The sequence below is a fragment of the Euprymna scolopes genome, chromosome 10 (genome assembly GCF_053919585.1).
Source record: "Euprymna scolopes isolate OS-2025 chromosome 10, ASM5391958v1, whole genome shotgun sequence".
NCBI classification, from domain to species: Eukaryota; Metazoa; Mollusca; class Cephalopoda; order Sepiida; family Sepiolidae; genus Euprymna; species Euprymna scolopes.
The window spans coordinates 37112655-37126993 of NC_136491.1; the positions used below are offsets into that span (position 1 = coordinate 37112655).

The 14339-nt window shown below is 32.9% G+C and overlaps 1 protein-coding gene across 2 annotated transcripts in view; it reads left to right on the plus strand.

Moving 5' to 3' along the window:
• Positions 1-14339, plus strand: part of LOC145285923 (guanylate cyclase 32E-like) — a 1316276-nt gene that overhangs the window by 1256708 nt on the left and 45229 nt on the right. For both annotated transcript variants that reach the window (XM_080134424.1, XM_080134425.1), the window contains one exon: positions 4345-4485. In XM_080134424.1, the coding sequence (XP_079990550.1) occupies positions 4345-4485 (141 nt within the window). The remainder of the gene's footprint in view (positions 1-4344; positions 4486-14339) is intronic.

A 14339-nucleotide genomic window follows, 5' to 3' on the forward strand; every position in this document is an offset into this window, starting at 1 on the left:
TATTTTTGTTCCTTTTCTCCACATTAAAAAACGACCATGGTGGCTAACTCTGTCCAGTGGAAAGGCATTGTAAATAGGAACCCTTCATACCAATTACCACTATCCAGCTCCCCTAGCCGCTCGAGGGAGCTGGACCCCCCCCTTTTTCCCCTTTCCCGCTCCTTTCTCTCCACATAAAGAAAACGGCCTTGTCCCTAATTGGCTCAGTGTGGAAGCAACTAAACACCTACTCCATTTACATTTTGAATCGGGAATTATACCAACAGCTAAAAAAAAAAAAGAAAAGAACAACATAAAGACGATTTAAATAAGCTATTTATTAACATTAGTTCTAGTAATTAATCAATCTCCGTCTAGTAACCTTGGCTTGATATGAAACTACAGAATAATGTTAGAATTTCTCCGATACTGGACACGTGGGTTCTGTTCCTCTACGAGATCCATTTGAATAATGTAGAATCAGTAGAATATCATATACTAGTTGAATTTATGTGTTCGATCATGAACAACGTTTTAGATGCATGGGGGCTCATCTTGAAGAGGCTTTATCCGTCGGTCGATACTACATATTATAGTTTAAAATATCACGTTTATTACTAACTGTGTATATCGCATAGCGTATTTCAACTTTTCTTTCGATTAAATATTGTTATTTTTACAACCACTGATTATCACATACGTTATGTGGTTATCGCATCTTAACACGCGTCAATTTATTTCAATGAAAGAAAGTGAAGCCTGCATGGCTCCCCCTTGAGTGCACACTGAACGAGGCATAAAAAATGACCAAGTTCAGCATTCCCCTCCCCATTTAGCCCCAAAAGTCTCCAGGGAACGTCAAATCGTGGTGAAAAGGAAGAAACGGTGCAGTTTTAGGCCTTAACATATGTAAGTTTGAGTTCTGCACGATGGAAAAAAAAAACAAATTAATAAGTCCATCATTTTCCCCATACCCCATTTAGCTCCCTCCAAATCCCCAAGGCTTTAACATATTTAAATTTGAGTACAACACCATGCAAAACTGCTAAATCTACACAGAAGAATATTTTGGACAAATATGGTAAAATAGTCCCCAAAATGTAGTGTTTTTTATTAGCCCCTGGGGCATACGCAAGAGTTATCGCGAAGTATAGACAATCAAAATTATAAAGAAATCAGTTAGTTACAACTTTTCAGAAAGATTCATAAACATCCAAGGCATCATTTTTTTTTTAATGAGCACATTTTTACCCGAAAGGCATCCTTAAGGAAGCAACCGGAGTTTCCCCTGAAAATCCGTTCTGTTACTTTTTTACTCATATCATGTTTAATGTTTGTGCAAAATTTCCAAAAATTCTCAGGCGTAATTAATGAGAAAGGTACAGACAGACGAACGGACAAGTTTGAATTTACAGGTCTACTCTCCTTTTGTCGGGGGACCAGAAGCACTGTTCCTCGCTTTGTATTAAAGGTTTAAGTATTAAGTGAACTGTACCAGTATCTATTATTTTATTTTAATTTTGAAATGTACATTTCAACGTCAGCTTAAACTATTTTAATATCTTTCCAAGCAAGCGGTCATATTTAGAAGATGCCTGTTCTTCGGTTGGTTAAATCTAGAGAAATGGATATATTCAAAGATTCACTGTGTGCTATAACAAAGGGGCGAATTTAAATGTGTCTATTCGTTTATCCGTATATTAGCTATGCTCGCTTACGCGTAATTAAAAATAAAAATTCTTTGTCATTTTTTCGTCCAAATATAATTGTCGTCAGTATTTCACGGGTATGTTTCAAATACCCCTCTTATGCGTGTCCGGAGAGGTCAGCTTAGACATACGTTAACTAGTAGATAAGAGTTGACTGAAATACGCTAAACAGTGGTTGTAAAATAGATTTTATTAAGTTATGCCTATCAGTTCATGTACGAATAAACTATTGCATTACAATAATAGACATTGATTTTATAACAAGGACTTACTTGAAATGAAAAGTTATATAATTTTAGTATTATTTGAATTATTGTTCATATCCTGAGTGCTATTTGCACAACATTTTGGTACAATGTACCCTTCACCCTCATTCAGTTGCAATATGTCGAACTTAGGAATCTCTATGTGGAACTGTGGAATCTGAACAGAATTTCGAATATTTTATCTACGGAAGTAGCCTGCTCTTGTTCTTTCCGCTATTACTGAGTAGAAGTCCTAAGTAACTCTCAATTCTACAATGAGGATTGATCCTCTCCTCTCCAGCAATGTAATTCATACAATTGAATTTCACCAAGTATTTGAGCGGAATAATATGAACAGCCAATCATCATCTCAAATATTCAGAACCGTTATACGATTTTTTTTTCTTTCCCCATCATATATCTGACTTATGTTTCATTTTAATGGATTCGGGGAGCGCAATGCATATGATAATATAATGTTAATGTCTCATGCTTAAATGTGAAACGATTGTTCTTCCTTCGCCAATTTATGTTTAAAATATCATTTTCAACTATCTGTCACGTGTATATTTAATATAGCTTTCTCATATTTGTCATGCACAAACGGATATGCCCCGCCTCTTCATCAGTCGTTCAAATGTCAATATCCTTACTAAAAATCGGGTTTTTGAAATTGAAATCCAAACGAAATTCTCGATAAATAAACAAGAAGATAAATGGCGCGGAAGACTCAGCAATCTTTCTGAAGCAAAAGATATCATTCTTTCGTCTACAGATGTTGCATAAAAGAAACTTGGAGATCGTGCACACACGCGCGCGCGCACCCACGTACGCACGCACATTTCGGATTAGAAAAAAGCAAAGGAAATACAATGTCGGGCTTTGTATACACATATTAGCCTCTGGTAGAACAAAAAACTACCAGGTCGGACTTTTACACACATATTGACCTCTAATGGAACTAAGAAAGAAATTGACAAGAAAACAAGAGATCTGACGAACATAAAAGAGAGAGAGAGCGAGACAAACAGAGCGAAAGAGAGACGGAAGAGACGCACGATTACTACATCGTTCGCTCGTAGCCCCCAACCTCACCTATCACAACCCTTGCTCGATACGTCTATTCACAAATGACAGGCAAAATAATATATATGTAAAAGCGAAAATGTATGTATGTATATATGTATGTATGTATGTTTGTATGTTTGTACATATCATATTGAAGCTCCATCCTTCGCTCGAAAAATATAAAAAAATTGGCCAAAAATGTTCATTTTTTCAACCCGAAATCGGCAGTTTTCGACGGGGGGGGTCAACAGAAACAGTCCTATCGTGACGACGACCGGTTCTACGCATGCGTCAGATGACGTGATGACCTGATTGACTTTAAATAGTTGAAAAACTGACTAAATTTCATGTAGGTCGCGTTAGCTCTGTTGGTTAACGCGTTGGTTATCTAAACGTTTTGAGTTCGGATCGTGGTGTGAGATGTCTTCTTTTTTTCGATTTTTGGAATTTAAATATTGAACCAGTGTTATTTAAGCCATTTTTCACGTAACGTTTTTTTTCTGAGTTTTTTTTTTTACTGCGCTATCCACCCCCGATCACACACTCAAAAACACCCAGGTACCCACCGATTTTTTTAAATTTGAATATCGAAACAGGCTTATTCAAGCCATTTTTCATGTGTTCGTTTTTCTGTTTTTTCTGTTGTTGTTTTTTCGATTTTTACATTTAACATCGTTCGTTTGCCTTACGTTAGTTCTTTGTGTTTTTTTCGATGTTTTGATTACACCCCCCGCTTAAGTTTTAACGTTGTTTTCTTTTTTTACTTCACTTATAACAAATAAACCTGGTCATTGACTTCATTTGCTGAATAGCCGTGGGAGCACCTGTCAATTTGGTTCTTAGTTAAATAAATTCAAACATCTTTCAGTAACTCATTCTGGCTAGCCTATTCTATTTTCAAACTTCGCCTCCGAGCTTCGGGTTCGATCCTACCAACTTTTACCTTCCCCACCCGGTTTCTTTTTTATTTAACATCGCGCACACCTCCAAACACCCGGGCAACGCCGGGTACCCCCGCTAGTTATTAAATAAAAACTGTTTCGTTATTAAAGCATCTCCATGTTTGATTGTCAACGCGGCTGGAAGTAGCTTGAATGTATATATTTATTAGCAGCACGATTCTTTGTAGAAGTGCATCCAAATTATATGTACCTGAAAGCGATAAACGGATAAATCATTATAACGAGAACCGACTCTACCGCACAGAATAAATGGATGCATTAAAAAAAAATACTTTTACAAAGAATTTAATTTAAATTAAAATTATATGGGTGTATTGTTTTGCACAGTGGAAATTCGTTTTATGTTTTAATGTATTATTATTGTTTTTGTTATTTTTCCAGGAAGCGCAATATATTTGATAATATGATGTTTATGATGGAGAGATATCAATGCAACTTGGAAGAGTTGGTTGGTGAACGAACCGAACTACTAATAGAAGAGAAAAAGAAAACAGAAATGCTGTTACTAAGAATGCTTCCCAAGTGAGTACGAACCTTACGATTTACTTCTCTATTTAATCACTACTAAATGTATTATACAGGAGTAGTTCGTAAATGTCCAGATTAATAATTAAGCAAAATAAGCTTTTCCAGGCGTCTATAATATAAATCTTACCTGTCTGTTTAGATGTATGTATAAATGAATGCATGTATGTATGTTTGTATGTCTTGTAAAACTTTCGATAGAAGCGACAGATTTTCACAAAATAGGTATCAATTTGAAGCGCGACCCTTCGTATGACATATATCGAAGCATTGGCTAAAAACATTAATTCCTTAACCCTGAACTAGGAACTTTGCTACAGGGAGAGGTCGCTTTTTTCGCCGATATTTTCGAAAGTCATCGCTATTTGATTGTCTAGCGTTACTTTTTACCTACGTCACTTCATGTCTCGCGATGAGCGCAACAGCAAACGCGTCAGGTTTTTTTCACTTTGTGTTTCTCCTTCAGGGTACGGGTTCGAACCTGCCTGCCTGCCTACTTTCACTTTATTTTTGTTTTTGCACTCACAATTTTCCTTCTTTTTCTATTTTGCTCAACCAATACCCTTACACACACCTTTTCCGCATTCGCGTCACGGGTTAGAGCCTTTCTACTACAATTTTTTTTTCTTTTGCTCAACACACACCTCCAAATACATAGACAACGCCGCGAACCCAGGCTAGTGAAATATAAATAATCAAAGGATAAAGAGGCGCCTATCCAATTAGAAGCTGAGATAAAAGGCAAGTTAAACTCAAAATTGATTAAAAATAAAGTCTTCAGAATTTTGGCAAATGACAGAAAAACAAATCACCATAAGAAAATAATTTAGAATTTATTTAATTTTATCAAATTACTTTATTACTACATTTATTAAATGATCTCATTTAAAAATAAGCCAAAACTTCTCGAAAAAAAAATTACATTTTACTGTTATTTTATAGAATATAAAGGCTAACTTATTGAGAGCACATTAATATATAAAATGTTCCAGCTCAATTATTTCTCTTCCGTTTTCCTTAACGTAAATTACTCCAGTTTTAAATACGTTGCGATTGAATGCGGCTCAAAGTCTTTACTATTATTATAATAGTAAATATTTGAGTGTGACAAGACGGGTTGAACATCGCGGCTAGTAAGAAAAAATATTGCCTAAATAATCCTGATGAAGACTTTCGTAAAAGCCGAAAATGGGACATTTTAAATAAATAAGAACAAATCGAAAATAAAATACTGCACAAGTCAGATCTTAAAACCTTAATTACAAATTGATTTCTATTAATGTATATATATATATATATATATATATATATATATATATACATAGATATATACACACACATATACATATATATGTATATATATATATATATATATATATATATATATAAATATCTGTGTGTGTGTGTATAATTGTTGTATAGATGAGTTTTCTAGAAGTAAATTTAAAGAAACCTGCGTGATAATTAAAACATGCTCGGGTACAGAGCAGATATATAGCCGCATTTAAAGTATGCCCCCAATAACGTTTTCCACTATGGTCTGACGAGGTGAATCTCTGTAAATAGGTACTCTACTGAAACATATATACACATATGTCACCAATAACGTTTATACAGTAAACATACTATATATATATATATATATATATATATATATATATATATATATATATATATAAGAGCAAATAGTTAATAAAACATGTTAGAAACACTTTGAAAAACTGTTAAAAACATATTTCATTTGAAAAGGAAACACTAAATAAGTAGATAGTCCTAAACCCACGGAGTTTCGAAGAAATGCTTTCCTTCTCATCAGAAGGTAGGAATTAGCAAAATGCGGGATGGGATTTTGCTTGCAAAAGTATTTGATGAAACTGCAAGTAAGTCAAAGATCTTACTTGATAACAAAAAGTGAAGTAGAGGGAATATGATGGAGAAAAAAGTTAATTTCACGTGATTGGATAGTCTGGTGAAAGGTAAAGTATCCAATGACGGTAAAATCCAAAATCCCACCCCGCATTTCGCTAATTTCTTTCCTCTGATGAGAAGGAAAGTATTTCTTCGAAACTCCGCGGATTAAGGTCTATCCACTTGTTTAGTGTTCCCTTTTCAAATTAACTATGTTTTTAACTCTTTTCCAAAGTGTTGTTAACATGTTTTATTAACTACTTTGCTCTTATTCTAAGCTCTATCTCCTATTTGGTTTTATCAAGCTTTTACATCTGGTTGAAATTACTTTATAAATATTAATTCTTTAATATTTATAATTTACTTTAGTTTTACCGTCTTGGATCATTTTGGTAAATTTAATTGTACTGTTTATTTTATTATGTATATATATATATATATATATATATATATATATATATATATATATATACATATATAAATATATACATATATTTATATATGTATATATACATATATATATGTATATATATAGATACATATATACATATATATGTATATATACATATATATATGTACATATATATATATATATATATATATATATATATATATATATATATATATGCGTAGTCTGGTCTTCAGACGTTGGAAGTGTGAGATATATTAAAATCTATTTTTATTAGGATTATCTGCGTTTGATGATCGACCTGATATATTTTGTATACTTTACATTTGTTGTGATATGTTGAGCTATTTCATTGTTTTGGAAGTTAACTTTCATTCGAAAATTATTTCTAATACTTACGAGAATGTTGCCTACCAATGTTATGTGTGTAAATATCATGCATTCTTTATTTAATAACGATATATACAAATGTTGGCGTATGAACATTGTGCTTACAAACGCATATCTCATGATTCAACAAATACGCACTGACATTCTACAAAACCAGCAAACCTATCGCGGCAGATATCCTAGTCACATAAAAAAAAAACAACGGCAATATTCTGGTAAAAAAAATGAAAATACATTTAAAAACTTATTCAGATAAAACAAAAACATTAAAATACATGTAAAAAAATATTAAATTATAATTAATTACATACTTGAACAGGACCCATGGTGATACACATAGTTGTCAAGCCTATTTTATTATATATATATATATATATATATATATATATATATATATATATATATATACGTTTTATTTTTATTACCGTATCTTTCTGTTAAGTTACATTATTGTTTCAGCTACTCGCAACTTAACAGAAAGATACGGTAATAAAAAATAAAACGCATATTTGCTCTACAACAGTATTGAGCACTTTCTTCAGTTTTTATTAATTACCATTTCCACTATATATATATATATATGTATATATATATATATATATATATGTGTGTATATATATATATATATATATATATATATATATATATATATATATATATATATATGTATATATACGTAGTCTGGTCTTCATAGGTTGGAAGTGTGAAATATATTAAACTCTATTTTTATTAGGATTATCTGCGTTGGATGATCGATCTGGTATATTGTGTATACTTTACGTTTGTTGTTATATGTAGAACCCATGTGCTTAACAGTGATACACATAGTATTCAAGCCTAATACTTATATATCCACACTTTTATATACGTATATTTAAATGCAGACTAATGCTCTACCTTTTATAATCTCTCTTTACACACCAAAACAATGTCGCATTTATCTATTGAAAATGTGTATTTGCTTTTGTTTGTCAGCATGTGTGTATTTTTATATTCACGGTTATGCCGTTTTCAATGTGTGAGTAAATGAACATCATTCAATTAATTCTAATTAAATCTGACAGTGACAAATAGTGACAAAATCGAAATTGTGTATGATTTTAAATTAATTAGAGATACGATAAGTTTCGCTACATTAGCAACGTTTTCTTTTACGACCGCTGCTCCGACAAAGCAATGACTAGAAATACGCTCTTTTTTTTTCCTGGCATTGTCGAGAGTATATAATTGATTGATATACAACTGGGTTTATCACCATCAGAAACGTGAATGACATTTCTATCTACTCTTTATTCCTTATTTTTAACTAGCCAGGCTACGCGGCGTTGCTCGGGTATCGAGTGGTGGTATAGTAAAACTATTAAGCAGCTCTGCTCTAAAAAATGGTTACATCAAAATGGCAGCGAGTTTCCGACATTCTGTTAATCCATACGGTTGGTCGGAAAGTTTATACTCTATTAGGTAGTGAATTAGTGCTTGATTTATTTTATGGCCAAATGATTTTGGCGAGAAGTGATAGGAGGTTAATAGGACAATAATTCGGTGGGTCAGTTTTGTCGCCAGAATTCTTGTAAACTAGTACATCAGAAGCAGTTTAATCGGAGTCGGAAATGCAAGATTCAGGAAAGTATTTCTTAAAGATTTTGGAGAACACCGTGGCAACTTCGGCGGAGTATATTTCAATAGTATAGCTGGGATAAGCTCAAGTCCATGTGCATTTGAGGTATCACTGTTTTTTTTTTATTATGAACTTCATAACGGGTGATTTTAAGCTCAACGAATGTTACTTCTATGCGCAAAGGCAAATCATGGAGGCAGTTCCTCTGATGGATATTAAAGTTACCAAATGCATGAACCTAGGCGTTGGTATCTTATGAGTGTTGCAGCTCTGCTGTACGAGACATGGTTGGTGTGCTTATAGAACAGGGATGCAGGATAAAGATAGAGAAACTATAAGTAAATAACATTATGTTGAAGGTTGCGAGTAAAGTACATAAATTCCGGATTGTCTGATTCTAGTTTGGATTTCCAAGTCGATAGGAGGTTGTTCAAATGTAGACGCTAAGTCTGTGCACATGTCTATCTGAGTCCTCTAAAGTAGATAACTAGTCATGTTAAATAGGTTAGAGCGGAAAGAGGAAAGTATGTTTGTTTCAGTTAGTGTTAAGATATCCGAGGAGTTCAATAAAAGAAATGCTTCTATATTATCTAAGTTAGTTCTAAGTCCACAAATATATGTTAATGCGAGCCTCAAGTGAGGAGACGAACTGGTTCTGTTTGAATGTGCCTAGATAGCAAACTAGATTTTTATTAAATAATAAATAATAAACTATCCCTATTATTTTAATTGGAATTCATTATTGATATGAGTATTATTTATATTAATTTATTTATTGCGGACTATTATTCTCATCTTTATTGGTTGTTTTTCACGATGTTTCGGCCAACTATTCCTCTGGCCTTCGTCAGGTGATAACCGCGACGGATAGGTACTCCAAATCTCCTAACTGCATTCTCAGCAATCATTGGCATCCGTAGTTGTTGTCGCCTTACAACGTTTTGGCCAAGTAAGCCTCTGGCCGGCTTTGGGTAGGATTGAAACCGCTATCTTCGGATAATGCTCATATGGAACCGTAGAGATTCAACGTCTCTATCCACTGCGCCATGGGCCCTGACGAAGGCCAGAGGAATAGTTCGGCGAAACGTCGTGAAACAACAACTAATAAAGATGAGAATAATAGTCTGCAATAAATGAATTAATATAAACTATCTCTCTACTATACTTTCTTTCTATAGTCGACGAACAAAAGCTTAGATTGGATCTCAGATACTAGTTTCTGTGAGTCCTATTCAAAAATAACAAAAAGGTTTGTGGAAGATGTTTAATTTATCATTAATGTGTTATCAAATACACATAAAATGTATTTTTTTTAGAAAATTCTTTCCAACCTATTTTATTTTAATTCCGTATTAAAATATTCTGACTTTTAAATTTATTTATAGAAAAATAGATTTGGGTATTTTCAAATTCTTATAGACACAAATATTAAATAGGGGAACACGAGCACGAAATTTTAAACAAAATATTATTTAAATAACATTGCTTTTGTTCGTTTAGTTCGGTTTTATAATTGAAATTAAGTGTTAGTCTATTTTTGGACCGAATTTGCGATTGCCAAATTTTAAAAATCTATTCTAAATGTTACATATATGAATGGGCTGTCATCATCAAATTCTCTGGGTCGTATAAACGAATAGTATTTCGTGTTAAAAATGAACACGAGACACGCTCTGTGTTTTGAATACAGATCTGTTTATTTACACATTACACTTCATAATAATAGTGATAATTATCATCATAGCGTGGTGCTGTTTAGTGGAAGCGTGTGGATCTTAGAACTCTGTGTTAACCTATATTTCGCTTTGTGTCTCCTGTCTCTGTTTTCTCTTTGCTCTTTTACTTATATCACTTTGACCTGTTAACTTTTTTTTGCCAACTTGTTTATTGTTTTGCAACTATTTGGGTCATAGTTCCTGTTGATTAACCTGTTTACCCTATTGTCGCCAACTTTTGTTTATTGTACTTTTTGCTGGTTTTGGTCTAACCCATTTAATATCGGTTAGCTTTCTTAGCCGATTTAGGTCATGGATATAGGTCGTTTTAAATCCTGGGATTCCTATTGTGCCCCTTTGATTGCCGGGATACGCTCCGTAGCATTATTATAGGTCAAGTATCCCGGGATTGACCCATTGTATTCCCCGATCGCCCGAACACAGCTCCTAACACTATTATAGGTCACCTTTCCTGGGATTGGCTTATTGTCTTTCTTGATCGCCCCAAACACCTTTCCCTAACATAAATTATATAACAATAAACGGATAAATGTGATGTCAGATGAGAGAATTGAATTTTGTTTTCAAGGTATTTTTATGACAGAAATTTTGGATTCACGTGCACATAAAAAGGTCAATTAAACTAAAATCAAATAACACTTGCCCTCATCGAGAAAGAGTTCTGTAACTAACACAGGAACGTGCAGATAGAAATAAAATAAAAATAGATTAGATTGGCAAGAATATAGTAAAATTAGAATAAAAAAGGTCCACTTGATTTGCACACAAGAACTATTGTTTCACTTAATAAATAACGTTCACTGCTCACATACAAGATCGTAGATAGAAATATTAACAGACAGTTACAGAGAGGAACGATAAATTTGTCGTCCTAAAAACAACGCTACAGCTTTATCTTAAAATATTTATTAAAATAATAAATTCAGGTAACTTATGTAGTAGATCTGACATCTATTCAATATAACCGCCTTCAGCCTCAATCGCTGCCTCGTTACGACTCTGGAACAGGAGCTCGGCGAATACTTGCGATAGGTGGCGATTAGGCTGGTATTGGTGTTGTTCTCGACGTATGACCAAACGAATAATACAGCAGGTTTAGTTCTGGCGAGGAAGCATGGGCAATGAACTAACCCTCTTTCTATAGCCAAACCAAGGGCTCTTTGGACTTGTGAACCGGCGCCGAGTCCTGCTGCCACACCTAGGGTCTGTCAACGGCCACCTTTATTGCAGTAGATGTTCACTACACTCTTCAGCTCATCGAGGTACACTTTGGTGTCGACTGCGCAGATGTGAGGTGGCATGAGGTAACCTCCCTTAAAACCACACCAAAAACCATAACCGTGGCCGGAAAGTTTCTTTTCATCACCTTGGGCACGTCGCTGTTATTATTATTTTTTTTTTTTTGCAATCCAACGATGTATATAGAAGGTGTTGGCAATGGTACTGTTGTCATAACATTGATCGTTAGAAAGCATGAGTTGTACAGAGACGTATCTCCGATCTCACTCGTTGAATATTGTGATACTTTCAGACATAATAGAAGCCTAATATCACTTTTGGAATTTGTACACAACTGGCCAACTAGTAGATGGTCTTCAACAAAAAAAAAGGAAAAGAAAAGAAAACCGGTTTCATCAAACGTAAATGGAATTATGCTTTTCTAGGGTGACAATTTTATTGTTCCACCCGGTAACAAAATAAGATAATTTTCTGTATAAAAATTACACTGGATTAGAATGAAATCTCGATTGACTCAGTTTAGAAGGAATTCTTATTAAATAACAATATACATACAAATATTTCCGAGTCATATTTCTTTTCTTTTTTTGGGGAGGGGTGCAGTTTTTTCACTATTATGTGTTCCTTATAGACGCTACCAGACGGCATGGGGGTCTGAGACAGTTTTTAACTGTAACGAAATCGGTTCGAGTGTAACAGCCATGTTAGATCACTACATGATGGTTATATGTAATGCAGCAATTCCTTCTTTGTGAAAACTTCTCTGCAACTTGCCAAATTACGAGGCATAGGAAAGACAGCAAATCCGTTTGGCTATCTATCGAACCTCGTTTAACTAGTAATTCCAGCTAGCATTTTTACCAAAATATAACGAAATAATAAAAAACTATTCTGCAAATCGCTTGCTTTAACTGACAATTTTTCTTCTTCTTTGTTTGGCGCTTATTCTGACGTGGCCATTAAAAAAAAACAAGCAAAAAACAAATGGAGCAAATCCAGATTCTGGAATTAACTAAAAGGAACTTCTAATTTTCTAATATAATGACAAATTATAGTAATAGTTTCTTTCAGTAAAAGAGGGAACATCTAGATCAGCCATATAAACTCTCATAATCAACAAAACCAATATTTTAAATGTAATTAAGTTTTGCATATTTGCATTTGTAGATTTGTTTTCTGTTTATATAATTTCGTATAGAATTTCCTAAAAGTGGTTTTCGTAAATTCCTGACAAGGATTCACAAGTTTTATTAATTTGCAACAGTTCCCATCTTCAATCTTATACTCCCACTAAATCAAACTTCTTGATGTGTTTTTTGTCGAACTAGGTTATATTTTTTTAATCCGAGATTCCATAGAGTTTGCCAATTATTAGGTATTGCTACCTTCATATACAGCGCCGGCAAAAAGAAAGTCCATACTCGTATTTTTTTCAAAAACTGCAAATTCAAGCTAAATTGAATGTAACTGTTTTAACAACCTATGCCTCATTTGATTCGCCTTTTATTCCTCTATAATTTTATTTGTTCATATTTTGTTCATAAGGCCAATAAAATGTGGTATGGTTTGCTTAAACGGTTACACTTAATTTAGCTTAAATTTGCAGTTTTTGAAAAAATTACAAGTGCAGACTTTCTTTTTGCCGTCTGTATATATATATATATATATATATATATATGTATATATATGCATGTATATATATGTATGTATATATATATGCATGCATATATATATGTATATATATATATATATGTGTATATATATGTATATATATGTATATATATGTATATATATGTATGTATATATATATATATGTATGCATATATATATGTATGTATATATATATGTATATATATATATATATTTATATATATATTTATATATTAAATTATATAATATAACTAACAGATTGTCCGGAGATAGCCGGAATTGCCCGATCGTAAAATACGTTTAAATGCTATATTTTTATTAATGAAGACCCCTTATTTATTATAAACAGAAATACTGTTGATATTAATCGTAATAATTCATTACTAGCGTTTATGCGCAGTTCATGACTTCCGTTATTTTAACACTCTGGATTGTCTAATGTCTGCGCAAGAATTTTGCGTTTATAAGTCATTAAATCCCTTCATTTCCATGGCAATTGTTTGGTGGCCTGGAGGTAAAGACGAAGATGACTTTGTGCCTTAATCTCCTTACTAATGATTGTATAAGTATGAAACGCTAGTGTCTGTAGGTACAAGAAATAATTATTTTTTCATTGTAATCGCAAGTTGCGACTAATTTGAACAATTAAAATATTTTTCAAACATAACTCAATCCGAAACCTAATAAATATTTTAGTATATGGTTTGTGTCATATAACTATGTAAGGAAAAGGCGTTAATTAATAAAGCTTTATAATAATAATAATAATAATAATAATAATAATAATAATAATAATAATAATAATAATAATAATAATAATAATAATAATAACAAGCGTAATACTATATAGATTTAAAGTATGTTTACGAATACGATGATAACGCTCGAAGCGACAAGCCTA